At 61.7% G+C, this 27357-nt stretch overlaps 7 protein-coding genes across 7 annotated transcripts in view; 1 reads left to right on the top strand and 6 right to left on the bottom strand.

Moving 5' to 3' along the window:
* Positions 1 to 2204, bottom strand: part of CHLRE_13g568050v5 (uncharacterized protein) — an 8072-nt gene extending 5868 nt beyond the window's left edge. Inside the window, exons 1-3 of the mRNA XM_043069318.1 lie at positions 1959 to 2204; positions 1256 to 1346; positions 596 to 691 (exon numbers count right to left, since the gene is read on the bottom strand). Of these exons, the coding sequence (XP_042917293.1) occupies positions 596 to 691; positions 1256 to 1346; positions 1959 to 2074 (303 nt within the window). The 5' untranslated portion in view covers positions 2075 to 2204. The remainder of the gene's footprint in view (positions 1 to 595; positions 692 to 1255; positions 1347 to 1958) is intronic.
* A 2610-nt stretch (positions 2205 to 4814) lies between these two features.
* CHLRE_13g568025v5 (uncharacterized protein) lies at positions 4815 to 7020 on the top strand. Its single transcript, XM_001693651.2, has 4 exons — positions 4815 to 5192; positions 5574 to 5756; positions 6011 to 6070; positions 6328 to 7020. The coding sequence occupies exons 1-4, from the start codon at positions 5148 to 5150 to the stop codon at positions 6385 to 6387; spliced, it is 348 nt and encodes a 115-aa protein (XP_001693703.1). The 5' UTR covers positions 4815 to 5147; the 3' UTR covers positions 6388 to 7020.
* Position 7021: 1 nt separating this feature from the next.
* On the bottom strand, positions 7022 to 9544 carry CHLRE_13g568000v5 (uncharacterized protein). Its single transcript, XM_001693396.2, has 4 exons — positions 9311 to 9544; positions 9063 to 9105; positions 8862 to 8932; positions 7022 to 8642 (listed from the first exon to the last, which is right to left on the bottom strand). The coding sequence occupies exons 1-4, from the start codon at positions 9402 to 9404 to the stop codon at positions 8359 to 8361; spliced, it is 492 nt and encodes a 163-aa protein (XP_001693448.1). The 5' UTR covers positions 9405 to 9544; the 3' UTR covers positions 7022 to 8358.
* A 377-nt stretch (positions 9545 to 9921) lies between these two features.
* Positions 9922 to 16644, bottom strand: CHLRE_13g567950v5 (uncharacterized protein). Its single transcript, XM_043069317.1, has 12 exons — positions 16368 to 16644; positions 16180 to 16271; positions 15276 to 15433; positions 14861 to 14992; positions 13697 to 13791; positions 13271 to 13409; positions 13004 to 13070; positions 12425 to 12531; positions 12075 to 12212; positions 11617 to 11808; positions 11212 to 11350; positions 9922 to 10970 (listed from the first exon to the last, which is right to left on the bottom strand). The coding sequence occupies exons 1-12, from the start codon at positions 16514 to 16516 to the stop codon at positions 10840 to 10842; spliced, it is 1539 nt and encodes a 512-aa protein (XP_042917292.1). The 5' UTR covers positions 16517 to 16644; the 3' UTR covers positions 9922 to 10839.
* Positions 16645 to 17117: 473 nt separating this feature from the next.
* On the bottom strand, positions 17118 to 19664 carry CHLRE_13g567901v5 (uncharacterized protein). Its single transcript, XM_001693394.2, has 5 exons — positions 19574 to 19664; positions 19417 to 19482; positions 19217 to 19315; positions 18771 to 18878; positions 17118 to 18425 (listed from the first exon to the last, which is right to left on the bottom strand). The coding sequence occupies exons 3-5, from the start codon at positions 19272 to 19274 to the stop codon at positions 18370 to 18372; spliced, it is 222 nt and encodes a 73-aa protein (XP_001693446.2). The 5' UTR covers positions 19275 to 19315; positions 19417 to 19482; positions 19574 to 19664; the 3' UTR covers positions 17118 to 18369.
* A 52-nt stretch (positions 19665 to 19716) lies between these two features.
* CHLRE_13g567850v5 (uncharacterized protein) lies at positions 19717 to 22174 on the bottom strand. Its single transcript, XM_043069316.1, has 4 exons — positions 21758 to 22174; positions 21581 to 21667; positions 20890 to 21025; positions 19717 to 20712 (listed from the first exon to the last, which is right to left on the bottom strand). The coding sequence occupies exons 1-4, from the start codon at positions 21980 to 21982 to the stop codon at positions 20498 to 20500; spliced, it is 663 nt and encodes a 220-aa protein (XP_042917291.1). The 5' UTR covers positions 21983 to 22174; the 3' UTR covers positions 19717 to 20497.
* A 607-nt stretch (positions 22175 to 22781) lies between these two features.
* Positions 22782 to 27288, bottom strand: CHLRE_13g567800v5 (uncharacterized protein). The gene is made up of 7 exons (XM_001693393.2): positions 26523 to 27288; positions 26094 to 26420; positions 25898 to 25984; positions 25614 to 25817; positions 24827 to 24997; positions 24526 to 24662; positions 22782 to 24272 (listed from the first exon to the last, which is right to left on the bottom strand). The coding sequence occupies exons 1-7, from the start codon at positions 27057 to 27059 to the stop codon at positions 24227 to 24229; spliced, it is 1509 nt and encodes a 502-aa protein (XP_001693445.1). The 5' UTR covers positions 27060 to 27288; the 3' UTR covers positions 22782 to 24226.
* Positions 27289 to 27357: the final 69 nt, after the last annotated feature.

Here is a 27357-nt window from a genome sequence, read left to right as displayed (position 1 = left end):
AGAGAGAGAGAGAGAGAGAGAGAGAGAGAGAGAGAGAGAGAGAGAGAGAGAGAGAGAGAGAGAGAGAGAGAGAGAGAGAGAGAGAGAGAGAGAGAGAGAGAGAGAGAGAGAGAGAGAGAGAGAGAGTGAGAGTGTGAGTGTGAGTGTGAGTGTGAGTGTGAGTGTGAGTGTGAGTGTGAGTGTGGTGTGAAGGTAGAGGCAGAAGCTATTGTTGGGAAAGAGGAGGGTATGGCAAAGACGAGCAGCGCGATAGGGCGATGGTGGTGGTGGTGGTGGAAGAGTAGGGTATGGGGACAGGCGGAGAGACACAGACGCTACGTGTTCCCTGGACCCAATCTAACCAGTCCTTACTCCCCTGGCCAATACACGTTTACACGATGGGATTGGATAACCCCCAACGCCCCCATCCCCACCCCCAGTTCACTTCTTATTTAATCATGAATATAACCCCACCTACGACACCCCACACACACACTCCCCTCCCCACACATGCTCCCCTCCCGCCCCACTCTCCCCCCCCCACACTCTCCGGCCCCCCCAACACACACACACACACACACACACACACTCTCCCCCCCAACACACACACACGCACCTCCAGGTAGTGCTGCAGGTTGGTGCCGTTGACGTACTCCATCACCACCGCCAGGTAGGAGGGCGTGAGGAAGACCTCGTGGAACTCCACAATGTGCTGTTTGGGGTGTGTGGGTGTGTGTGCGGGGGAGGGGTAGTTCATTCCAATTCCAAACTTGGGGGGAAGGGGGCGGCAGATGCGTGGTGGGGTGTGGCAGGTGTGGCGTGGGGTGGCCAGATGGGTAAAAGGCAGGCAGGCAGACAGCGACAAAAGCATGCCGGGAGTCAAGAGGATTGCGACGCGCGGGCGCGCGCGTGCCCGTGAATGCTCACGTCTTTGCCACACTGTAGTAACCAGTGCCGGGTGCGTGCGGGTGTCGCATGTCAACCTCGCACTCCGGGGCCCGTTCGTATCCTTCGCGCCCTGCCCCCGTGCCCCCTTACAGCCTGTCAGCATCTCTACCCGTCCCAGCAGTCCGGACATGCCCCAACGCTGCGACTCAGCGGCGCCCCGACATGTGAAGCGCGCTGAACTGCCGCTGCTGCTGCTGCTGCTGCTGCTGCGGCCCGCCCCGCCCAGCCCGACAGCGCACAGTAATCGCTACCACGACAATGTCCCTCCGTTATACAGCTCGGAGTGTACAGCTCAGAATCTCCGCGACAGCTAGCAACACAAACTCACTGGGTGTTTGCACAGTGACAACTGCTGGTGGTTGAGTGTCTCGCGCAGCACATACTTGTAGAACCCGCGGCTCCAGCCGCGGTCGATGTATCTGCACAGAACACAACCAGCATGTGTGTCATGCATGCGTAACAAAGCGGGACAATGGGTTTCGGCTTGGGCGCTGTGCTTGCGTACGGGGCTAGTGGCACAGAGGCAGGCGGGAATGACCAGCCAAGCCCAGGTGTGGTTTCATTCATGCCAGTGCACGTGTGATTAGCGCGCCGTGCCGCGGGGTGGGGCATATCCTGACGTGTGCAAATGGTCATTTACAAGTTGCTAGCGGTGTGGCTGGGGGGAGGGTTTTGGGGCGAAGTTTGCCACACAGGACGTGCTGTGCAGTGAGGGGCGTACTGAGGGCGCGCCAATGAAAGATCGGCTCCAGTCACGCGGAGTAACCACATTCATGGACCGGCAAAGGCGAACAGATTTGAGTACATGTACTTGTATGCCAGCATTCAACCCGTTGCGCAAGACGCGTCGTCAATCGTCAGCAAACAACAAGATGTCGCCCTGAGTCCATAGAGCAAATCCCATGTTCCCATCAATTAGCAATAACAGTGTATGAAGTATTTTCCTGGCGAGCTGAGCTAGACGGCTGGCCCGACGAGCCAATAAACCCGACCCCCAACACTCAACAGCGCGTAACTGCTCAAAGACTTACTTGATTGCTACACGTTGCTTGTGCACGTCGTCAAACGCTAGCTGCACGAAGCCCTGCCCGCCCTTCCCCAGGAACTTGAGCGTCTGAAAGCGCGGCACCTGCTGCTGGGAGCTCATGGCTATGCGCTAATTCGCTCAGCTGTTTGGCGCGGAGTCGGGTCCAAAGCGACTGTCTTCTGCCCTTCAGGGGCCCCTTGCTAATACCGGGCCGATACACGAGCTCTTAGAGAGCATATTGTTGGTGTAGATAGTAAAATAGTGCGTGAACTATAGCTGTAGCGGCTATTGAATTACAGATTAGCGGCTGCCTGACGCCGACCAAGAAGAGTGGGGCATGGCCATCCATCATGCGGAAACCGGTGGGAGCCCGGTGGGAGCCCTGACGAGGCCGAAGCGGTCGGCATTGGGCCGGCGCAACCACTGCGGCGAGCCCCACACACACACGCTGCTGGTTGCGTGAGACATTGCCTGACACGCATCGGAGGAGTACTCGAATGGGCACAGCCTGCCCGTAACCTGCTCCCAGCCCCACACACACGTGCGTGCCCATACCCTGCCCCTGGTCAGCACCGCTGAGGGGACCCGGCGAGGGGGCGCCATACCGTCCTCGTCGCGCTTCCGGCCTTCTCTCAACAGTATGCAGCGCGTATGAGCGGATCCAGACACGCCGATTCTGTGCGGCGCTTTGCGTTTTGCCCCCTTGAAGCTACTTAGTAATACAATGGTAGTATTGTGAATTGGCGGCAATGACTACTACCATAGTGTGTATGGAAATCACGGAGATCATGGGCGCCATGGCCGCCGCCGCCACCAACCAGCCCTTGCCGCCGCCACCAACACTGCCGCCGCCTGGCCACGGCCGCCGCCCACATACACCGCCACCTCCTGCTGCAGCAGCCCACGGGTGCCAGCGGGTGAGGTTTCGAGGGGCTGATGAGGGGCTTGCGCCCGACCCGTCTGTCCTCGCGCGCCGCCGGCAGCCCTGGCCCGCCACTGGCCGCCAACACAGGTACCGTACGCACACTGGCTACAGCGGCCGACAGCATAGCCTTGCCATACTGCAGCAGCCGTAGCATCCTGGATTGTTGGCGCCGCCTGACCTGGCCCGACCTCCCACACGTGCAGGTGCTGGCCACCGCCTCTCCTGCCTGCTGGCTGCTTCACGCGCTGCCCCTGGCGTCCCTATACAAGTGGCTGCATGGATGCGCCCACTGCCTGCCGGCCGCAGTCACGCCAACCGCCAGCGCGCTGACCACGTGCCGGCCAGATCGGGTTGGGGTGGTCAGGACCCGGCGCCACCCGTCCGCTCTGGCGGGCCTCGCCACAGAGCTTCTAGAGCTCCTAGGCGGCATCGCGCAGCCCCTGCCACCCAACGAGATGGCATGCACGCTGCGCCTGCTCAGCCGCACCTGGCCACCCACTTCCGAAGCCGCACCGCCGTGCGGCTGTCGCAGCCGATGCCGTACCGTACGTGGCTTCGTGCGGGGCTTGAGGTCCACGGTCACGCGGTCAAGTGGTGCGCTCACTGCCGCTGGCTCAGCGGCGCAAGCTTATTGCCCTGACTGCGGTTCGCGGCAGCGTGCGTGGAGAACTCACGTGTGGTGGCGGGGCGGTCCGGACGTGATCCATGCGGCTGGCACCGCGAGCTGTACACTGACGGCGGAGGAATTCACACGGCCTTTGGGACCACCACCAACATCCGCTGCGGTGATGGCGGTGTGGGGGATGATGGTGACGGTGACGGCGATCGATGGTGATGGCGGTGCAGATGCGGCCGAGGAGTCATCAAGTGATCAGCTGGAGGGGCTGCAGGAGGCGAAGGAGAGACAGCGGAGCAGGATCAGGAGGAAGAGGAGGAGCAGGAGCAGGAGCAGCCGAGCAGGAGCAGCCAGCGGGGGGCATGGCGGCCCACCCGTTGCGGGGCCATGACGCAGAAACCCTGCATGACGCATTGGATGCCGACTGTGGGGAGGTGTGGATTGTCGCCGCCTACCACTTGCCCTGGCCGTTGGCCGGTCACACCCTGGCGTGTGCAATGCAGGGGAGGACCCTCCGTCCCTCCCCTGGTGCAATGCCTGCCATGCGTGCGGGCCGCGTGCATGGAGATGGTGGATGAGATCGAGGCACGGCTTACGAGCGTGATGGATAGCGACTCGGCTGCAGCATGAGGGCGAAGGCAGGCGGCAAGTCAAAAGGTGTCTGTACTCCCCATGGTGAGAGGAGCTCTCCTCTTCAAACTCCTTCGCTCCTTGCACTCCTGCTCTCCCTCCTTGCTCGGCACGTCCTGAAGTGCTGTACAAAAGTGGGAGCGAGTGGGGCCGTGTGTCTGGTCTGTGACATGCATTCACAGTTTTGGGCTGCTGAGCCCCAGGAGCGAAGCGACATCCAGCGGGGGTGGGGTAACCCTGTCCCATCGCACATCCAGCGGGGGCGGGGCGGCAGGGGCGAATCCGTCTGATGTGCGTCAGACACACGGAAGGCCGCAACAGGATGTGTAAATTTCCGTGGCAGCTGTCAGGCTGCTTATCATGTTGCGTTTTGCCAAGCACCACGACGCAGTGGCGCATCCTGGCAAGGGGCCGGGGTTGCTGATGGCTGCGTGGCGGCGGGTTCGTCTCGTCCAAATAAAATGCCCATCAATGCAGGTCATTGAACTTGTGGCATCTGCAGAGTCCCAACTGATCTTGCACCCATCCATGTCCAGTGACCGAGTGCTGCGCTCGCATCGGGAGCGGGTGCTAGCCCCTCCGCGTGGGCTCTAGCGGGTTGCTGGGGGGCGCAGTGTGTATTTACTGCATGGCGGCAGCGGTCAAGGGCCCCAAGTGCCTTACCGTGCACATTCATCACTATTTTGGTACATACTGCATACAGAAAGCATTAGCGTGCCCAAATTACATGCACGAATAGTTGAGCACCTTGCACTCACGTATTTCGTCACCGCGAAAGGCCTTGACACTGCTAGGCGATCGGTCTATACGTGCTGCGTAGGTATTGTCACCTCATTATCATCTCCAAATATCATTTCCTGCTATAAGCCGGGAGCTCGCCGGCTGGCATTGCGACAGGGTCAACACGCTGCACCGCGTGTCTTCGCAAACCCTCGAACGGAGACCGGAACGGAGGGCTTCCGCCGCGCCGGACTGGGTGTTAAACTGCGCAGCGGTAGTGAGGGCTGGGCAGCACTGCCGCAATGCCTCCAGCGCCTGGCAACGGGGAAGCTGGCACAGGTCAACAGGTGAGGCGGCGGCCGCATAGCTAGGCCCGCGGGAAACTGCCCGACTTGCCGTAACGGAAAGGCTAGAAGGGCGCCCCTGCTTCTTTATTGGTGGGAGCGGCGGTTCACAGACAATATATACAGGGGCTGCGACAGTTGGCTTGGGATAGATGTGCGTTTCACCCAAACCCCTTGAGTTCTCAATGGAGCAGCTAGCCACAGCAGCTAGCCCTGATTGCTGGTCTCAGCCATGTAGTCCAGCCGGCGCGTGGCTGCCTCTCGTCTCCTCTCCCGTGTTCTGCCTCCGCACACCTCACAGCGCCCTGATCACTCTTTCCCACCATGCTTTCCCACCATGCTTTCCCACCATGCTTTCCCACCATGCTTCCCATCATGTAACAGGCTACCACCCCAGCCGCATCTGCAGCCGCATCCTCCGAATCCCATCCATCCCCTCATCCGCATGACCAACTGCTGCCGCCACAACCGCCAGGCGAGCCGTACAGTCCAACCGCTCGCATGCGGTGTGACGTGCAGCAGCCGGATCCAAAGTTTGGTTGCAAGCTAGCGGCGTGCGCTATACAGGTGCGCCCGGAATCCATTCTGCAAGCTGTGTGGGCGCGGGCGCCAGGGCGCAAGCACATTCCGTGACTCGGCCGCGGGTTTGTGGACGGTATGGGTGCGAGCGGGCGCACCTGGGCGACGCAAGATCTGGGCGCCAAGGAGCATGAAATCATGCGATTAGCAAGGTCACTTGGAGCAGCATGGGCTTTGATACAGCATGGGATTGGGGACAGCTGGCAACACAATACGGGCCATGTCTGTCGGTTGACTTGCAGAGCTGCCTGGCTGCGAAGGACTACGACCAGCGCAAGTGTGCAAAGGAGATACAAGCACTGGTGAGTGGCTGGTAGCGGTGTTGGGGTGGGCCGCGAAGGATGCTGTGAGGCACAGCGTGGGGCACAGACAGGGTGCCATTGGTGCGGGGCGCTGGGTCGCCCTGTCATTGCGGGTAGTGGGCGCACCGCAGGGAGACCACCTGAGGCAGCGCCGTATGAGTGATACCGGTACTATGCGCGAACATTTACGCCGACGATTGACCCCCTCATCAATCTTGCCGCTCGCTAATTATGGCATCGCTGCTTCCTTGCTTCAGGTCCAATGCTGCCAGTACCTATCAGAGCCGTCCGTGCACTGTAAAGGTTTTGGAGTCTAGCTCAACTTGGCCTTAGCTAGTCGGGTGCAGCTGCAGGCTTTGGCTGCCGCGGCAGGGGTATACTCGGTTACCAGAGACCTGGAAGAGTGGTGTGGGGCTGCAAATCCACAGGACTTGGCTGCTGGTAGTATGCTGCAGGTGCATGGCAGTACATGTAGGAGCGGGCGGGTGGCGGGTGGATGGCGCATGCTGACGTGTGCCAATGATACCTGGGTGTACATGCAAGGCTGTGCTGACCGCCTGAGCTGGAGGACACACAATTGGCAATGTGGAGGTAGATGTGGGGTAGGAATTTGATGCTGCTGCTGCAGGGCCTTGCAAGGTTTTGGGTGGTAGGCACACAGGACTGCGTTTGTGACGGGCCTGTTGTTGTTGTGTAGCGTGGCTGACGGCCATGAAATGACATCACGGTAACCAGTTGACGAAGATGAACTATAATGGCGTGTTGGAGAAGGCATTACGCAACCGAAATGCTGTGAGGGGGTCATGCAAAGACTCCAGGACGCACGTAATTTGAAGGTCAGGCAGCCGCAGAGCAGACGAGGGGATTTGGGAACACAGTAGTTGACGATACACTTGCTTCGCTGCATGTAGGTGCCTACAAATAGGTGGAAGCGGATTGTATGAGAGGCGGAGATTGGATGAATTACAGTTAGGCACAGCGGTCGGCGCTGTCCAGAGGACACAGTGACCATCCGCGTTTGGCGCAGTCCCCTCGGTCTCAATTGTAAGCATCACTGACACACTGGCACGGTGTCAGGTAGGGAAGGCACGCGGGGGAAGGCCCTACCCTTTCTTCGACAGTGTACATTCCCGGTACAGTTCCCGAATTACTCCTGAAAATGAGGGCGGGCGTGGCCCCTAGGCAAGGTGACCCAGACTCTCCATAACACGCACAGACACATCATTTGATTCATTTGCATCCGGTGGCGCTCCAGTATACCTGTATACGGTATTAGCACTGTCCCTGGCATTCCTTTACTGCACGTGCATTGACATTTGAGCGGCGCCGTGGCGCGCTGAGGTACCACAATGCCGTGGTCACTAGGCAGCGCAACCCGGCAGAAAACACACCTCGTACCACACCACTTATATTGAAGTGATGCAGTCCAATGTGCAATTCACTGACAGTACCTGAACCGTACACTTGGCACTGACAACCTGCACCGTTCATGCGGCAACCTACTGTACGCACGTGGCGGACCCTGCAACCACCAAAAGCTCTAGGCTACCAGTTCACAGGGACATGAAAACGCACCTCACTGCTATTAGTGGCCAGGGTGTCCCGGAACTCTTGACACGGCCGCCCCGCACAGCGCACCCAGCGACACGCCTACGTACACACACACGTGAGTGCCCCCAATCCCTACAGCCCCGTGCCTACCAACTGGCTTGCGCACAAGAGACTCCTTCATAGCTGCGAGAATCTCGTCCGAAGCCCGGATTTGTGCTGCGACACCCTCCTGGTAACGCTCAACGGGGTACAGCGCTTCTACTTAACACCCTGCCTCAGCAAGCTCCTTCTTTACACTTCCAAGCCATGCTCAGTCCGCCAGCCGCCCTGTACATAGCCCTAAATCCGTGAAACCTCAACAGCTTCATGCAGCTGCTGCTGATACCGGTAACCACCCATCGCTTCCGCCCATGGCTGCAGCCGACCGAGCTCCCGGCGACCAAGGCGCGTACCGGGTGCCGCGGGTGCCGCGGCCGCGCTGCAAAGCCGGGGCCGCACTCGCGCTGATCCTAGCTGTTAGCGCATGCTATACCTCACATTGAGGCGGGCAGCGCACTCGTTTACCAAGGCGCAGGTGGACGCTGGCCGGCGGGACTCATGACACGGAGGGCGCGTTTGTGCGGCCAAACACCCCTCGCCGTCGTTTCTCCGTGTGGTATCTTGCTCACGTACATTCTCTTGTACCCCACGCCCGACAGTCATACAGCAACCCATGCCCATCACTCTCCTGCTCCTCCTCATAGCTGCTGCATGCGCTTGCGCAGCGAACCGCCGCCAGCTCCCTCCCGGAAATACAGCTTCTCTGTGTAAGCCGAGCCGCCGCTGCCGCCGCCCGTAGAGCTGTATGCTGCGCCACCATCCCCAGCCAAATCACCGCTGGTGCTGCCGCCCCCATCCCGGCCATTGGCGGCGGCCGCGGCGGCGCGCGCCAGCTCGGTCAGGCGCTCCAGATCCAAGGAGCGTCGGGAGGTGGCGTTGGTGGGCCGTGGGTGTAATCTTGCGTCTAACACCGCTTGGTGGGCTGCAGCAGTGGGGTGGGAGGAAGGAATGGAGTGAGGGAGTTGGCACAGCGGTTGGGTACTTGGAGCGCAGCACGCGAGTGAGGCCTGGCCAGCCCGGAGGGAAGCCCCGGCGGGAGCCCGGAGAGGGTTGCTGCGTAGGGCTTGCCTAGGCTTGCCGGCCCAAGCCCTGAACACCTCCTCCCTTCCAGCATCAGAGCGTCCCCCCCCCCTGCGCGCACCTTGTTTGTCGGCTCGGTTGCCGGCATCGATGACGATCCAAATGACAATGGAGACAATCATCACGATCGTGCTGCATGTGGGGAGCAGAAGTGCTCGTCAAGTGCAAGCGTATGACTAAGGCAAAAGCTCCTCCCAGTGCGGCCGCCCCCTCATAGGTCGTTCACACCCCGTCCTGTGTCATGGGTAAGGCCCTGCCTCACCTCACGATGAGCATGAGCCCCTCTTGGTAAGGGACCTCCATCCCTGCGACGAGTTGTTTGGGCCAGCGTGCACATACGTTCAAACCCTCAGGCGCTGCCCATAGGCTATTATGTCACAAGGTTTAAGCGGGCGGCGAACAAGCGGATCCGGCCAGCGGACCGACTCTCGGCAACAAAAAGCGAGGTCATCCTGAAGGCTTATCAAGACACGGTACATCGCTCAGGACACAGGTTTTTCCTTGGCCTACCAGTTGTGAACTTGACTACATCAGCCACCGCTTGGCCGCACGCGACCACCCACAGAGGAAGGGGCTTCACCGGCAGGAACCCGGCGGGATTCATTTCAAGTTCGAAAATGCCCCCAATGAGAGGCACTAGTATGGGGAAAATAGTGTCAGGAAGTGGGCGGCCAGTTTTTGCACGGGCCCCAGGATACTGTCCAGGTGTGTCCAGGTTTAAGAGGATTAGGATGATGAGAATTGATAATAGAGCGAAGCTTTGTATTATAAACGGTAATATCTTTAATGCCGTGACAAAAGGTGGATTTCGCTTGCCCCCGACCTGGCGAAGGACTCCCCGGCGGACCTCGCGGCCCGCAGATGCAGCTGTCAGATGCCCTCTGCACGACCGCATGACCTGAGTGCTCTCGTGATGGAACATGGCAAGGGGCAGGAAAGCGTAGTCCCGATGTGTGTGACCTGAGTGCTCTCTAACGGCCGCGTCCGGCCCCCTTGCAGGGCCAATGCCGGCCGTGTGGGTTTTCTGCAGCCCTTTGCAAGTCCGCGCTGCGGCGGCCCTGGGCTCCCAGCCTCCGCAGTTCGCGCTTCGCAGGGCGCCTGTAGCATGGAACTTGCAGCAGCATGTGCTAATCTTACAATGCTGTGTAGTTGTAGCACGGGCCCGCTACCCTGCGCTCAGCCAAGATCACAGCCACGCACTCAGCATCCTTCTTTTACTCTACAGTCCCCTGCGGCTGCGTCGCCGCCCAGGTACAACAAAACTGCAATCGCTCAGCGGCCCTGCAACCAAAACTGGAACACACCATACTCATCTGAGAATGCTACGCACAGCGTCTCGGGGCAACCCCTGCCTGCCGCACGGCTACCTCACAATGCCGGTCAACACGATGACGTGCCAAAAATGTGGGACTGCAGCGCAAGCCTCCGCGTCCCAATCACTCCCCACCTTCACCTCGTTCCAACAAGGAGGTGGCTGCCTTAGGGCTCGTTCCAAAAACACATGGACGCTTCGTGCCCATGCATGAAGTGCCAGTGAAGCCTCCCAACGCCTCTAGCCAACACAACCAACGCAACAACCCGCGTGCCGCCGGTGTCTTCCCCGCGCACTCAGGCACGGAAGTCAGAAGGCGAGCACGCTAGCCCCCATCGGGCGTGCAAGTGCACGTGCGGTCATGCCTCGTGCACTGCCATGCTGTTGCATGCTCGCACATCCAAAACGCACACGCACACACAACCGCTTTGTTTAGCACACAAAACCGCACACCCCGCGTCTGCCTGTTTCCCGGTCCGGTCAAGTCCGTCTCGGTTCCATGGCGAAACACACAACCCACACGCCGCCGCTGGCCAAAGAGTGCAGCCCGCGCGCAAGCACGTTGACGCTCCGCAGCTGTATGCGTCTGACCGGAGGGCGTCCGCGTTCATGCTAGCGGCGCACCACCTAGCTAACTAGCCCATCAGCCGCTTAGCCCAGCTGCCAGCTTCTCAGCCGCTCAGCCTAGCCTAGCAGCGCCAACAGCTCAGCTATTGCAGCCCAGCGCTTAGATGGTGGTGTTGTCGGGCACCAGGGCGCCCTTGTCGATCACCACGATGCCGGAGCGGATGTAGATGCCCTCGGCCTCGCGGGTGCCCTCAGTCACGCCCTCCTTGTTCACGATCTTGACGTTCTTGCCTGTGGTGGGTCGGAAGCAGTGGTGGGACGCGGCGAACAGCACGAGTGAGGCACCTCCACAGCACCGTAGCGGCGTGTCTGCAGGCGACATTTAGCTACAGCTTGTCCCTGTGTGCGCCCGTAGACAGCCAACCAAAGGCACGGCCGTGCACGGCATCAACGGAAGCGGTGGCCGCAGCGGGACCCGGCCGCGCCTTGCCACAGAGGCGTCCCCAACATGGCCCAGCGCTGCGCTACCCACCGACGCGGGCGTTCTTGTCAATGATGGCGTTGGTGATGACGCTGTTGGCGCCAATGCCCACCGGCACGCCGCCCTTCTTGAGCAACGTGGCGCGCTGGTCGTCCGACTCGTAGTAGTCGGCACCCATCACCAGGGCGTCCTGGAGATACAAATAGGAGGAGTCGTGAACACGCCATAAGAAAACAGTTAGGTGCTCGGTTGGTCACAGCAGTTGAGGATAAGACTCGTCTGTGTGAACACCAGTGCCGCATGCAGGGTCGGAAGGGGTTCGCGGCAGCGCGCCAGTTGACACCACTCCTCAAAGGTAACCCGTTCGTAACCCGGGCAGGAGTCTGCAGGAGGTTTTAGACGAAGCGCCAATCAATTAATTCGTCCCCCACCCTCGAAACACAGAAGCACGCCCACCTGGATGGTGCAGTTCTGGCCGATGATGGAGCGGATGCCGATGACGGCGTTGTTGATGGTGCAGTCCGACACGAACGAGCCCTGCGCGATGATGGCGTCCGTCACCTTGCAGTTGCGCACGGTGGCGGGCGGCAGCACGCGCGGCGAGGTGTAGATGGGCGACTGGGGGTCGTAGAACTCGAAGGTGGCGGGCTGTGGGGTGCGGGAGGGAGGGGAGGAGCAGCAGTGGCGGCGGCGTTGGAACAGAATTGTTACAGCGAGTGGGGCCACCGTATACGTGTGGGTGTATGTGTGAAGAAAGGCGGACTTCCTTTTCAAAACGCCCCAGCAAGGCACTAGCAGGACACAAGGACAGCCCCACAGCCCTGTAAGCACACGTGCCAGCGCCGACGTATGTGCCACCTGCCGCCGCCAACCATGTGCCCCTCTGACCCTGAGGCCCTCATCATCACTCTTACGTGGCGGCACAGCTTGAGGTTCTCCTCGAAGAAGGACTTGATGGTACCAATGTCCTCCCAGTAGCCGTAGAAGGGGTAGGCCACCACGTTGTGGTCCTTGGCGGCCGAAGGGATGATCTCACCACCGAAGTCGTTGGCCTGTTGATGTTTGGGGGAGGGGCACATAATGGGTCGAGCTGGTGGTGCATTCCAGGCGCCCTCCCCACCCCTACCTCCACTGCCGCGTGCTTTTTCATACCCCAGGCTGCTGCTGCTGCTGCTGCTCCGCCTCCACCTCCGTATCCTCCCGCTCCCCCACCAGGCCACCGCCCCACCTCCCCTTCAACCCCTGCAACTCCCCCCGCACCCACCTTGGCGTAGCTGTCGTTGAGCAGCTGCAGCAGCACCGACTTCTTGAACACGTAGATGCCCATGGAGGCGATGTACGGCTTCTCAGCAGCCTCCTCGGGGGTCAGGCCTAAAATGTTGCACATCGGGGGTGGGGGGTGTTGGCGGCGTCGGTTACACTCCTCCGCCGCATCTAGCCCCTTCCGTTTCCATGCCCACGCCTCTTTCCAGCCTGCCTTCCATCATATATCGACCACGGCGGCAGGGTTTCCCGCCCTCCCCACCCTCCCGCACCCATGCCCAACACACACACGCCTGCCCCTGCCTGCCCCCCAAATCACGGCCTTCTCCACCTGCCTCGCACCCTGACTACCACCCACACGCCCTGCCCTCCCCCGCCCTCCCCCGCCCAGCCCTGCCCCCTCCCCAGCCCTGCCCCCTTCCCAGCCCTGCCCCCTCCCCAGCCCTGCCCTCCCCAGCCCTGCCCTCCCCCGCCCTTCCCTCCCCAGCCCTCTCACCCCGCCCTCCCCACCCCAGCCCTCTCACCCCGCCCTTCCCACCCCAGCCCTCTCACCCCGCCCTTCCCACCCCAGCCCGCTCACCCAGCACGGTGGTGTCCACCTTCATGGCGTCCAGCGCCTCCTGGGTCTTGGGCTTCTCCGCGAACGACTGTTGGGAGGCACAAGGCAGCGACGCGGCAGGGGAGCGGGGCAAGGTGGGATGGCGCGCACAGGCAGGCAAGGCAAGCGATGATGCACACGCATGTCCCACGGTGCACAGCGCCACCCGGCCTGGCTAGGGCTGCGGGCACTGGCTGTGGGTGGGGGCGCCTGGTGAGCTCCGAACGCAGCTCGATCTCTCGCTCTCACCGTCACGCGGCGCTTCTCGTCGATCTTCATCAGGCCGAACTCCTTGGCGCGGTCCGAGCCGTAGGCGATGCAGCCGATGGTGATGTCGGCGTTGGTCTCGCGGTGGTAGTTCACGAACTTCATGTAGTCCATGCGGTACCTGTTTCGTGTTGTGTTGTTTTGTTTTGTTTAGGCAAAGCTGAGGCCGGCGTCCATGCCACTCCTCCAAACCCCGTTCGTGCCGCTGTGCAGCCAAACAACGTTCAGCTGCCGTGATGAGACACCGCGCACACAATTGACTGCTAGTCACCCCACGCCACCAAACTCAAGTCCCCAGCCCAGCCCCAGCCCACAGCCCTAGGCCCCCGCCCCCACCCTCGATCCCACACCCATCGCCGCTGCACCTCCAACCCACATCAGCCCCACCCCCGCACCCGCATCACTCACAGGTGGTCGCCCGACAGGATGAGCACGTCCTCGATGGCGCGGTTCTTGGTGTCCTCCAGCAGCCAGCTGTACTGGCGCACGGCGTCGGCGGTGCCCTGCAGCGGGGAGACCGGGGGGGGGGGGCAGGGGTTGCAAGGATGTTTGGGAAAGCGGTACAGAATGCACGGAAGACCGCAGACGAAGAGGGGCGGGATCCCGGGCACTACCGAGTCAGAAACAGTGGGTGTTGTGTAAACGGCCCGGCAAAGGACACGGGCGCGGGGCCAGGGCGGCAGAGACTAAGCGGCTGTGCCGTCAGCTGGCCCTCCGTTTGCCTCCCTCCCTCCTCCCTTTCCGGCACGGCGGCCACAGTCGTAGGGCTGCTGACAGGGGCCCGGTGCTGCCGCTGCTCCTGCCGCTGCTGCTGCTCTCGGTCCTGGGTGTTGGTGCGGGCAGGCCGTCCGCGTCCGCCAGTCCCAGCGGCGCACGCCGCCGCGCGACGTCTGAACCCTGGGAGCCGCTGGCGGCGCAGGTGCGGCTCCTGTCCTGCCCTGCCGCCTGGTCCCGGGCCCGACCCAGCACCTGTCTGCTGCAGCCCACTACTGGCGAGTGGCGGGGCAGCCCCTAAGGCGGCGCCTCCCCGCCGAATGCCAGCGCCTGCCCTGGGTTGCCCGATGCACTCTCATGGTACGCAACCGCTGGACAGGCTCGTCGTCCGCCCCAGGCCGTGCCGCTCCGCTTCTGCCGCTGCTGCTGCCGCTGCGCCCGCCCAACTGTGTCCCCGTCTCCCGCGCCTCTCGCCTCAGGCACAAGCCACCCAGGCACGCAGCCGCACCCATTTCGTAACCTGCTCAGCTCTGTATCTGTAGCTCTGGCCCCTCGCGCCTTCCTCACCCCACCTGCTACCTTCGACCTGCCTGATCTCTCGCCACCGCATGCCCTCAACGAGTTCGCGGTCCCATCGCATCTCCATGCCCGCACATCCCTATCCCCAAGCCCAAGCCCAAGCCACCTCGCTGCGTCCTCCCTCCCTACCCTGCCTGCCTCCCCCCTTGCCTGCCCAGCCGTCTTTCATGAACGGCTAAACCCCCTCTCGCTTTATGTGGGATTGATACAGACACGCCCCCTGCCTTCCCTCCCTTCCCCCCTCCCTGCACTCCGCTCAATTTCTGGCCACGACCCCACCTGGAACCACTCCTTGTCGGTGGGCGTCTGGGTGGCCGCCAGCACCTCCACAAAGCCGTCGCCGCCGAAGCGCACGCCGCTGCCCATGTTGTAGGCGCGACCCAGGTGGCGGTTCAGGGAGGTCGAGTTGAACTGCAGGGAGGAAATGTGGCGGGGGTGGCGTGGGGCGGTTGGGAGTGACGGTGCGAAGGTGAGGTGAGGTGTGGTGTGGCACAGATGTGTGGGCAGGGCAGCGCGGTGCGGATGTGGGGGCAAGTGGTAGGTCACATTCCCGTGTTCGGTTGCCGTGTTGCCGCGGCCGGCGTAGCAAGAGGGCCTGTACGAGCCCACCTGCGCCATCGCCCTCCCGCGAGGGCGCTCCCGCCCGGCCACCCGACACGGGTACGGCACGCTCGTGCCGGCTCGGCTCACCCACCTGGGTCAGGATGTAGATCTTGCTGATGCCGCTGTTGATGCAGTTGCTCATGGGCACGTCGATCAGGCGGTAGGCGCCGCCGATGGGCACGGCCGGCTTGGCGCGCGACTTGGTCAGCGGGAACAGGCGGGTGCCGGCGCCGCCACCCAGAATGATGGCTGTGTATGGATGGTGGGCGAGGGGGTGAGGGGGGAGTGAGGCCGTGAGAGGGGTGGGGTGCAGGGAGGTGGAGCGGGGGTAGCGGCGATGGCGGGTTTGACCGTGACAAGAGCCGTAATGCTCTCATGGGGCGAGGGTCAGGGTCACAAGAGCTGATGTGGTCACGGAGGTTAAGGATTGGGGTTCGGTGCTGTGGAGCCAGAAGAGATGAAGAGGCGCCGGGTGCGGCAGCGTTGGTACGGGGTGGCACGCAGCCCCTGCCCGTCGCCACACGCGCAAGAATCTCCCTATGCCACTGGTGCACATGAGCAGACTTCGCCGCGTGGCTGTCGGTCCTGCTCCCGGTCTGACAGCACATAGCAGCAGCCAGCGCATAAGGAGGCTGGGCACGACTCCTCGACGCGTCTCGAGCTGGCCGCGGCCTCGCAACCCTGACCCCCCCGGACAGCACACGACCCAAAACCAGGCGTCGCCATTAACATGATATTTATCTTTTTGTGTCACTTTCAGCGTTCGACGTGACCGCCGCGAGGAGGTGTTGCGGCAGGACCGCTTCGTCACCGTCCGCTCCTTCGCGCACACCCCGAGTGCCAATCACCACACCCCAGCGCTTCGCCGAGCGCTTTCCCTCTCGACCCGCCCTTTCCATTAACGTGCATGCAAGAGATCGGGCCCGTTACGCGTGGTCGCGGCCTCATTCCGCAAGCTTTCCCTCCCAAACGGAACAAACTGTCCCCCGACTTACACAGCACCGAGCTGGTGCGGGCCTTGGTGGCCGGCTCATAGCGCAGCAGAGGCGCCTCAATAATCGCCTTCACGGCCTGGGCGCGACGAGAGCTGCGAGCACGCAGAAGGACAGATGGTCATTGCCGATCAGGGGTCCTCGTCGTGGGTCCGCACCAAAAGCCCCGTTTCCACGCTAAAAGCACCTACCGAGCAGCAACCGAGCGCACAGCACGGGTGGCAGCGGGGCGAGCCACGGCCTGGCCACGGAAGGACCCGCTCGAGAAGCTCGCCGGGACAGCCTTCTCCGAGCGAGCGGAGCTGGCCGCAGCGCGGCTCTTAGCCTGAAGAGTAGCCATTTTAATGCGCAAGGAGTGCGTGCACTATACCGAACATACGCGACCAAAGTCAGGGATAAGGTGCTTGCAGGACGTACATCGTCGCAATGAGGACGAAAAGCAGAGACCCGCTTGGTCTCGCGCGTGACATAGAGCAATACTGATAATGATGCACTGGATACTGCATACGAGGCTGGGCCTCGCCAGCGCGCTTTCCGCTGGCGAGCACATGTGCATGCGTTCAGGAGCGCCAAGTCGTTCTAAGCGAGCTCCGGCCGCAGCTGTCAGGCGGCGCAACGCAGTGCAGCCAGTGGTATGGCTGTAGTCTCACGTCGCTCCATGCATGTCATATGGTATATGGTATGCCCGGAGCGACAGGCTTCGACGGGGGGCGGGCGTGTGCGCGTGCCGAGTGCCAGGCTGTGCACAGGTGGCAAGCGGGACGTTTCGGGCAGTCGGGGGGTTTCGGGCAGGAAATCCATTTCCCCTTCAAGATTTACCACTTCCAGCCAATTCCATCACAGTCAGCCCAGCTGGGCTGCTGTCCGAACCCAAAAGCCACGTTGACACGGTACGTAGCGTACCGTACGTGTTATAGGCTGGAGCCAGGGGCCAGCTCTAGCCACCAAGCAGCTTACAGGCTCAGGGCTCCTATCTTAATGTCTCCAGACATTAATTGGCCATTTTGGCCGTTTCCTAGACATTCCTCCCGGGGGCTAATGTCTGGGGCGAGACTTTGTTGGCCCGGGTTTGGGGCGGGTTTTGCCCCAATTCCTATGGAGAGGCCCCCATACCGCCATGTGCCCAGACAAAAGACGGCGGCCACCGGGGCGTTTTTGCCTGGAGCTAGACATTACCCCAAAAACAAGATACGACCCCTGCTTACAGGGCCGCAGGCACCCGTGCGGCATCCATATGCAGCCGCTTAGGATGTCCCCCGCCGCAACACGCAGTTTGACTGCCCAGAACAACAGCAATCTGCAGTTTTGACTCGGTCAACCGCTCGCTCTTGATCGGCGCAGCCCCAGTGGGTGAGAACTTTCCCTGAGCCTCACGCTTCAAGCCCATGCACGGATATGCACACGTACGGCCCTACCAAACTGACGGCCTCCTCCTCCCATCGGACATACAATCATGTGCACCGGTGCCGCACAACCACTGTCCACAGGAATGCACTCGTGCACATCCGATAGGAACGGCATCACGCCTGGTATCCTCCATGCCCCATCGCGAGGCCTTGATACCGGAATGTTGCCCTGAACACTTCAATGCTTCAGTACCGCCATTGCACTACAGAGAATTGTATGATGAAGCTCGGTCACACGTGCTAGGCCCTGCGTCCTTGCTGGCAATCCTTCCAAAGACTTATGGTTGTCAAGTGTGGCGCGCCTGCACCACAGCACCTGTCGCGCCCGGGCTACCCCATCACCCGCACAAACCCCTGCCTATATCGTATGCACTGCCCCCGGGTTAGGACCGGCCAAGAACCATCCCCACTGCGTCCCTGCCCACAGTCCCCTGCCCCGTGTAATAGGGCAGCAGAAGATGGCAGTGACTCGTACCCGTGGCAACTGCATGGTCTGTCGCTGCTTGCCGCTGCCCCATCCCCTGCCCTCCGCAACGGTTATGACGAAGGGCAGCCGGCTGTCGCCCGCAACGGCCCCAAATGGCGCCAGCTGCTGCTGCTGCTGCTGCGGCGGCGGCAGTGGCGGCGGCGGCTGCGACGGCACTGACTGCGTCCTGCTTCTGGCGCAGTCGCCACAGCAGCACCTAGGTTGTCCGCCCTGCCCTGCCTGTGCCACAGCCGCGCCCTTGCGCCTCCTCTGCTACTGCCACCTCCTGGGGCGTGCCGGCTACAGCCAACGCCGCGGCGCCTACTTGCTCCCGGTGTAGAAGTCGAGGCCCAGGGTGAGCCACGTGGTGGAGATGGCTGTAGCAGGGGATGAGACACACAATGTTGTGAGGTCCCTGAGGTCGAGGGTATGTAGGGGCCCTGCAAGTTAGCAAGTTCGGGCATGCACCCCCTCGAAAAGCTGGGACTGGTCGCCTCCCCACCCCGCTTCATGTTGTTTATAAGGTCTGATTGACAACGCCACCCCCACCCCACGACCAACCCGAACCCCTGCGTGCCGCACTCCTGGCCACTTGGTTCGATCCATCACACTGCCTCCTCCCGACCGCCGCAGCCTTCCTGCCGTAGCTGCCCAGTGCGGCACAGCCGCACGACGTGCCTGCCGTACTGCCTCTGTAGCATTACGCAATGTGCCGTACTTACATGCCACAATCATGGGCGAGATGGCGCCGCGGATGGAGAGCGTCTTGAAGATGAGCAGCTCGCCCAGGAAGAAGGCCAGGGCCACCGCGAAGGAGAAAAGCGTGGTGACTGTGTGTGCGTGTATGTGATAAAAGCATGGGAGCAAGGGATAGGTGTGATTGTTGCGTCAGAGTGAGGGAGGGGGAGTGGTCGGCATCGTGGGCACGCGTCTGCGTGTGTGTAATGCGCACGTGTGGGACTGTCCAGGTGCGTCATTGGGCGAGGATGTAGGAGCAAGCCTGCATACAGTTAAACTTGACACAATCCAAGCCCAAATCGGCGGCAGCGTTTACAAGCGAGTCGCACTGCCGTATTCAGTCGATGGGCGTGGCAGCCAGAGCAGGTGTGCGTGCCCCACCCGAACCCTCGCCCACCCAGACCCCCCTTTCCTCCCACACCCAACTCACGGTACACGGTCTTGTTGGACGGGTCGCGCGCACAAGCCAGGCACAGCGCACACGTCATCAGCGTCCAGGTGGCAAACAGGCGCCCGAGCAGAGGGGTCACTGCGAACGACGGCATCGCCGTGTGAGACGAATTTCCAAGCTTGACAGACGTCCAGGAGATCCCATAGATACCCACGAGCAGCGCACTTCAAATAACTTACCGAGTTCAGGGCGCCTGTCAAAGACCTGACTCTTCAGCTTGTTAGGCGCGAAGATCCCGATAACGACTGCATGATGCGCAGCGCGCCCCGCGTTAACGCCCCCGAGATAGGAAATCCAAGTCAGTCAGCATCATGCGCGACATATAATCGAATTCACCTGCTAGCATGCGCAGGCCGGCGACCAGCACCAGCCACCGCTGCAAAGATAGCACAGGGTCGAGCATCGCTGCTGAGACGAGTCCACGGAGCACGCCAGCAAACGCACTTGTAGGCTATGTATTGTTATGTAGGCAAAATGCTTCTTGTGTAGTATTACAAGTAGGGCCGCAGCCCAGCCGATGGCGCATGCCACCTCCAGTCCTCCCATGCCCATGGCGCGCCGTGGCGCATCCGTCTCCTTCCTCCTGCGTGTGCCTACCCTTTTCGCATCCAGCAACTGCCCTATCATTGTGGTCATCATCACGCCATCCAGCACACCACATTCTCCTCTTAGTCGCCATCCAAATCATTGCGAACTAGTCAGCACCGTGCGCGCGTTCGTCACATCCACGTACCCGTCAGTCAGGTGCCAAGGGCTATGCGAGCCAGCGCTGAATCCACCTGCGGCGGACGCATCCGTGCCACGACGTCAAGACTCAGGCGCTTCAATCAGTCCTGTAAATGCTACAGCAGCGCGTGCGCGCGCCAACAGCAAGCATATCCCGAACCCCATCTCTTCCCCGTACCCTGCGAGCGGAGCACAGCAGCACCACGTCTCCGCAGGTCAAACCCACTTCGTGCCCCCTATCATCGTCAACGTCGCAACACGCAACGTGCACACATGGACAAGTGCACACATGGACAAAAGCCCCCACGAGCGTTGACGCAACGCCGTGTGCCATGCGCTCCTCCGCCCATTGCCCACCCGGCAAAGCTTGCGGCAGCGCACGTGCCAAACCAAAGAACGCGAGGGAAGCTGCACCAGCAATGGCGGTTCTAGACTTGTGAAGCCGTGCCTCGCCGCCATATACATGCTTACAGCTATTCATATGTGTCCCGAAAGGTAGTCAGCTATGATGTCACGTCAACGAAAGCCCGAGGTTTAGCCCCGGCCGCGGCCGCGGCCACCGAAGCCGCCACCACGCCCCCCGAAGCCGCCGCCACGCCCCCCGAAGCCGCCCCGACCGCCGTCACGCCCGCCAAAGCCACCGCCACGGCCACCGAAACCACCGCGGCCACCGTCGCGGCCACCAAAGCTGCGGCCACCGCCGCGGCCGCCGTCACGGCCACCGAAGCCACGGCCGCCGCCACGGCCACCTGCAGCCGTATCACACCAAGCAAAGAGCAGGCGGCGGTGAGTGTCGCGTGTCACTGGCAAGCCGTGCAGGACCGTGTAGAAGCCATGCCCCATTTCCCCGCCCTCTCCTGCCCTCCCTCCCTGCTCTCCCCGCCTTCCCTGCTGCCCCGCCCCCCGTTCCCGCCAGCAGGTCTCACCGCGCGGCGCGGGAGCGCCCTTCGGCCTGGGCAGGAAGCGCTCCAGCGGCAGCAGCTTCATGGGGTCGATGAAGAACTTGTCGCCGGCCTTGTAGCTGGTGGCCACAACGCCCTCAGACATCTTCACCGTGAAGTACTGTGAAAGCGGGGAGGATGAGGAGGATAAGAGGAGACGAGGAGAGGAGGGAGCAAGTGAGGAAAGGGGCGTCGTGGTGGGTGCAGGGTGGGCTCGGGGGTGGGGAGCAGGGTGGTGCATATGTGCTGGGTAGCCGGTGGTGGTGCGGGTGCAGGTGCCGCATCGCCCAGGCTGCCTACTGCCCTGGCCCTCGTGCGTTGTCCATCGCCGCCCCCGGAGCCTCCGCCATCCACAGAGGCCCCAAGCATGTCGGCTGTCGAAGCCCCAACCAGCACGGTATGCGTACTGCGGCTACAGCTTGAAGTGCAACCGCATTGCTGCCCACAGCACCAGGTCCTGGCTATCCCGGTTGCGGCCTCAGGCATGTGCTACTGCCGCGCTCTCCCGCCTGAGGCAACTTGCTGCCTCCTTCGTCCACAACCCTGCTACGCTCCCTTAATCTCTGAAAGGCGTCATTATACCCACGTATAACGCCCCGACCCCTCGCAGACGCCCGCTACGAGCGGCCCAGCACCCTCGGCCTGGGGCGTTTCGAGGCAGGACCGGGCGACTCACCACTTTGTTAATGGGGCCCAGAATCTCCTCCACCTTGCCGATTTGTGTCTTATTCTCCAGATAGATGGGCGCGTTGAAGTAGGGAATCTGCGGGTAACAAGTTGGTTCTCGTCGTCGGCATGTGCAGTTTGGTAGTCGCACATGGCGTTCCTCATCAAAACTGCACAAGCCGCTTACCTTCTCGTTGGTCAGCTTTACAACAGCCTCGCCCTCGCATGCATGCGTGAAGTGGCCAGCCTCAACAACGCTCTCGGGAGGACCATAGTCCTGCCAGCCGCCTCCACCGCCGCGACCTCCACCGCGTCCGCCACCAAAGCTGCGTCCACCGCCACCGCGACCACCAAAGCCACCACGACCACCATCACGCCCGCCACGGCCGCCTCCTCGTAGCGGTGGCCTCATCGTCTGCTGGCGACCCTAATTGCGGAACAACTAAAGGGCAAGCTGCCAACCAAATAAGTCAAGTAGTTAAGAGTAAACCGTTAGCGACCAAAACTGTCCTTGCTCTGAGGCGGCGGGAGTGAGCCGCACTAAATGCGCAGCCTTGTTTCGTGCTTCGCGAGTGGTTCGTTGAGTCACTTGTGTATCCCTAACACAATGCACACTTCATAACACATAAACGGCACTGAGCGTAGTCACATTGCGACCGGCAGCGGCGCTCGAACTCCCATCCCGGTGGCGCTCCATTGTGCAGCACCTGCCTGGCACCCACCAGCCTCGTCTTGCCGACGCGGCCCTTCCATGCGCCCCCCTGCCCGCTCCTTTACTGCGCAATAGCTACTGGTACTCGAACTGCAGCCTGCAACTGTGCATGCCTGCGTGCCAGCCCTGGGCCCAACCCCAGGGCCAGGGCCTAGCAGGGCCAGATTGCCATCCTAGCGCGGGCGCGGAGGGATGCGGCATGAAGCTGCCCTCGTTGAGCAATGATGTTACGCCGTGGCGTAAGCCGCATGCGTCATGAGCGTGTGCGTGCTGGTGCGTGCCAGGCAGCCAGGGCGCATGGGCCTGCTGGAGCCTGGAGCCCGCGGCGGCCATCAATCCGGTAGGTCAGAACAGGGGTGCCACGGGGTGCCCCTGGTTGAGTAGGCGCGGTCAATGTGGGCAACAGCAGCACGGTCAAACTGCGCAGGGGCAGCGGGAGCCCGCTGGAAGTGGAGCACGGGAGCACAGAAAGCGCAAGGGCACAAGGTATGCATCGAGCTACGGAGTCGCACTGTCGCAGGGCAACTTGCATATCACCGGAGTGCTTGTCGGACTGTCCCTTCAATTGTAATTCGCATCCATATCACCGGAGTGCCGAACTGCCGACTCCAGAGACCCCCAAATTGCGCGTGTACCGTATGCCGTGCAAAGCGCTGGTTGGCAGCACCGTCGATCTTTTCCAGCCTTATTGCCGTCAGGGTGAAGTGCCCTGCGAGCTGTAGCTGTTGCGCAGCTGGCAGCAGCAGGCTGACCGCAACACCTCCCCCAGACCTGACTACAGCCAGCATGCATACCCGTCCTGCAGCTGCAGCGGCCCTTGCCCCCCCCCAGGCGCACGTTTCACTACACAGCGGTTTGCAGCAGACACAGTTTTATATAGCATGAGAAGAGCATTTCGCATTTAGCCTCCACTGCTGCCCGGCCTGCGGCACTGGCAGTGTAATGTCCCGTCATAGGGTTCCGTCAACGCCGCCGCGGCAGCGCTAGTGCGGTGTCACACGCCAGTGTCCAGGCCCACTTCCTGTGTTCCACCAAATGCAACAGTTCAGGCTCGCAGCCGCACTGGTCGATTCGCGCAGTCGGCACTCCATTGAGCTCGCCGGGGAAGGCCTTCCCGTGCACTCGTGCTCTCATTCCTTGAGCGGGAGGTCCACTGTGCACCAACGCCTCCTCCCCCGTGCTCTGTGTCCGCTCGCTACACGAGCTACCACACCACATCTTCATCCGACAGTCCTAGCTGGTGTCCAAACGACCCGGTGCGGATGTGTATCCCTAACCTACCCCTATTTCCATGGTTTCCGCCCTTCCTTTGAAGCGGACATGCTTGCACATGCGAGTGAGTTGCATGCGCTCCTGAAACTACAACGGTGTTTGCCGCCAACGTCCGTTCACCATCGGCTGTCGACCAAACACAAACCCAAGCGCCAGGCAGCCCAAACCAACACACAGGCGCGGAATGCACTCAGTTATTGGTACACGCTAGTGCCGGCCCCATGTGGGTGTGAGGCGCAACACGCGCTCATTGAAGCTCTTAACGGCGGCTCTAGTAACCGCTCTAACAACCTACTACAGAACACACAACATGGGCACACAAAAGCGCCACATCGAGCCCTGAGCCGATCGCAGCACATGTTCGTTCCCACGGCACCAAACCCGTCCACAGTTCGAGGGGCAAGCCACCCGCACACAGTGCGGCACCTGCTTGCGGCCAGCATGCTGAATGGTCAGCGTGCAAGTAGCCGTGCGCAAGCATTCCCGCTGGGGCTCGCAAAATGCCCGGGTCGGCTTAGCCGGCGCCGGACGATGTCCTCGTGCCCTGAATCCCCAGCAGGCACCGGCGCACCCGCACACCGCCGGCCAACCCACCAGTTGCCCGCCACCAGCGCGCCGCGCTGGCCCATCGGCTTAAGCAAGCTGCATGGCCCGCCAACGCTGCCGTGCGCACTATACTCTTAGCAGTGCGGACAGCGGCTTGACCTCGGGGAGCGGCCTGCAGGAATATTTGCGACCGCACATGTTCAGCATTCGGCGCTGACCAAAGCAGATAACCGCACCGCGCGCGGCACCGTGCACATTTAGTGGTTCTCACGTTTGCTGTGGGACGCAGACCCTCAAACCGCTCTCGCCGGAGCGTGAACAAACTCGCCCTTCAACGCCCCATCATGTGTCTCAGTTCCCTGTAGCTGTAACAGCCCTCGCTTTCGCAGCACTGCTCACACAGCCCTTCTCACCGCCCATCTCACCGCCCGTTGCTCTTCTGCACCGCCAGCTTTTGGAGGTACTCCCACTTGCGGTCCCGCGTCTCCATGGCCGCGCGCTCCGACGTCTGCTCCTCCTCGTACTTGCGCTTGCACTCCTCGTACAGCGCTTCGTCGAGCTCCTGCAAGGTTCACAAGTGACCATACAAGAATTGTCACAAACTGCGGCCAACCAACCCGTTCGCACAGGGCTACAAGCTTGTGTCCGCAGAGATGCCCCAGCGTCCCTCCACGTGCACATGCATTGAGATGTTCGAACCCACTCGGCAGCTAGGGGCAAACATACCTGGAACATCTTCCGCACGTTGCAGGTCAAGCCGTGCACCGCCGGGTTCCAGTGGCTGTTGGTGTTCTCCTCCAGCGCCGGGAACAGGATGGGCAGTAGCTGGTGCCGGTGCTGCGCCACCAGGTTGACGATGTATTCGTTGTTCCACAGGAACAGCGAGCGCTCCGCCACCTGCGCATAAAGTACATGAGGCGTGCGTGGTTAGCAGCCGACAAGTAGCATCAACAGACATAGTGGCCGCTGCAGGGCACGGAGACGATGCAACCAGACGCTTCTATGTGCTGTCACCAAGCGCGGCACGCTGCCGCCGCCGCAGCATCAATATGCGTGCAGCGGCGGCAACCACTGCGCCGAAGCCAGCGCCACTTCCTGCTGCTGCTGCTGGTGAAGCTGCGATTATCTGTGCTTCCAAGATTCGTCGTGTCGCCCGTTCAATTGCGCTGCATAGCTGGGCCACCAGCACGGCTGAGTCACCCCAGTCCCCAACTTCCGAGCTTCTGAGCAGACAGCGGGCCCACAAGGCTATGTCTCAGCGCCGCCATCCTGAACCCGCCTGCCTTGCTGCGGTTTGATGGGGCCGCTGGCTGTGCACGGCTGGCTGAGCGTCCAGTTGGTCCAGAGCACACGCACACTTTGTCCCATTCCACAAGTCAACAGACAGTCTCGAACACAGCACAACGCAGTCCGGGTAGAACGCGTGCGCGTTGGCCAGTCCACACACGCTCGCACCGGCCCCACAACCCTGGTCCCTACACCTAACCGCCCGGTGCTGTCTCGCGCGCCTCACCTGGAAGTGCTGGCTGTTTAGGCACTTCGCGAGCTGCCGGAAGAGCGGGATCATGACCTTCTGGAACTCTGGCGCCTGCGTGAGCTCCAGGATCTCCTCCAGCTCCCCGAGGAACAGCACCTCCTTTTGGCTGTTTGTTACTGGCCAGTATTTCAAGAGCGCCGTCAGCACCGGCTCCGCCAGTTTCGAGTCCTTCTCCACAAACTGCGAGCAATGAACCAGACGTGAGCTACTCGCGCAGTCGACATGTGGTCCCCAACCGAGTCGAAAGGCGCTACTCTCACCTGCGTCACGCAGTACGCCAGCTGCTGGTGGTACATGGCCACGCACTTAGGCTTGTGAAGCGGCATCAGCGCGCGTTGCAGGAACAGCTGCACGCATGCAAGGCAGAATAGGACGTTAAGAGCACGCCCGCAAGGCCTTGTGCACAGTCCTAAGTTCCAACGAGTCATTTGAACCACAATGTAGCCATGCACACACCTTGTGCTCCTCCTTCAGCGGCAGCGCGAACCCGTTAATGATGCTGCCGAGGATTTCGAGCAGCTCCGCCACGCCGTTGTGCCGCTCCGTCTCGAAGATGAAGCGGTAGAAGACGTTGTTGATGGCCTTGCGAATGAACGGCCGGTGCACCATGAATTTGCCATATATGCGGTGCAGGATCGTTTTGAGGTAGTCGCGTTCCCGGGGGTCCTCCGAGTCGAACAGCTCCAGCAGCTTCAGAACGAACTGCTGGTCGATGTACTTCTTCGCTATCTTGGCGTCCGTGTCATTGGACACCACGTAGCGCAGGAGGAACTCGTAGACGATCTGGTAGGGGGACGGGGACCGGGTCAGCGAAAAATTCGCGCGACATGCCGACCCGCGCGCGAGCAAAGCCCTGCCCTGACTGGCCACAAGGGACCAACGCACCTGCAGGTGGGGCCACGCGGGGTCCAGGCTGGGCTCCTCCTCCTCCGCGTCGTAGTTGCCCTCTGCATCGCCATGGCTCCGGACCGGGGGCAGCGTCCTGAACAGGTTGTTGCTGAGCATGTAGATGATATCCTCCGAGACGCCCTCCGTGAACTTTCCAGCCCCGGAGTTGGCGTAGTCCACCAGCTCTAATAGCGTCTGCCGCTTGATTTCCTTCTCGCGGACGTGCTTCGTGGGGTCCGCGAAGTCGAACCCGAAGCTGCACAGGTGCAGCTTCTGCACGAAGAGATACTGCTTCTCCGCTGGCGAGACATCCCGGAAGCTGGGCAGGGGCTCCGCGTAGTACTGCTGCAGAGTCTGCTCGTTGATGGCTGGGAGCGGCGGCTTCTCCCGGATGGCTGAGATTGGCCGTGGGGCAGGAGCCTTGCTGCTTGCAGCGGGAGCTCCCGCCTTAGCGCTGGTCGAGGGCTGCGAGTCGTCCTTGTTCTTGCTGGCGTCCTTCTTTCCGCTGAACTTCTGCTTCATGCTCTTCAACATATTTGCTGGGCTGCTCGCTCACAGCGTGCACCTGCCTAGCTCCTACGCCCCACCGCCGCTATGCTCCTGGAGGGCGCAGCATGCGAAGTGGAGCTCCTAAAGGGCGCGGTAAGGGGCGCTAATTTACCCGGCCTGGGCCATTTGGCCGGGACAGCTCAGTACGCGGCTCAGGAGCAACAGGTAAAGCACGTGGTAGGTCAGTATAGTCCAACTAAGGCAGTGGCGAGCCTAGTTTGAGTGTGACGCGCTACCAAACGGAGAGCAAGACCGGAGCTCCAGGGCGCCATGGAGCTCTCCG

Source organism: Chlamydomonas reinhardtii, chromosome 13 (genome assembly GCF_000002595.2).
Source record: "Chlamydomonas reinhardtii strain CC-503 cw92 mt+ chromosome 13, whole genome shotgun sequence".
In the NCBI taxonomy this organism is placed as follows: domain Eukaryota; kingdom Viridiplantae; phylum Chlorophyta; class Chlorophyceae; order Chlamydomonadales; family Chlamydomonadaceae; genus Chlamydomonas; species Chlamydomonas reinhardtii.
The sequence above is the reverse complement of the archived record's forward strand: the minus strand, read 5'-3'. Positions and strand labels throughout refer to the sequence as shown.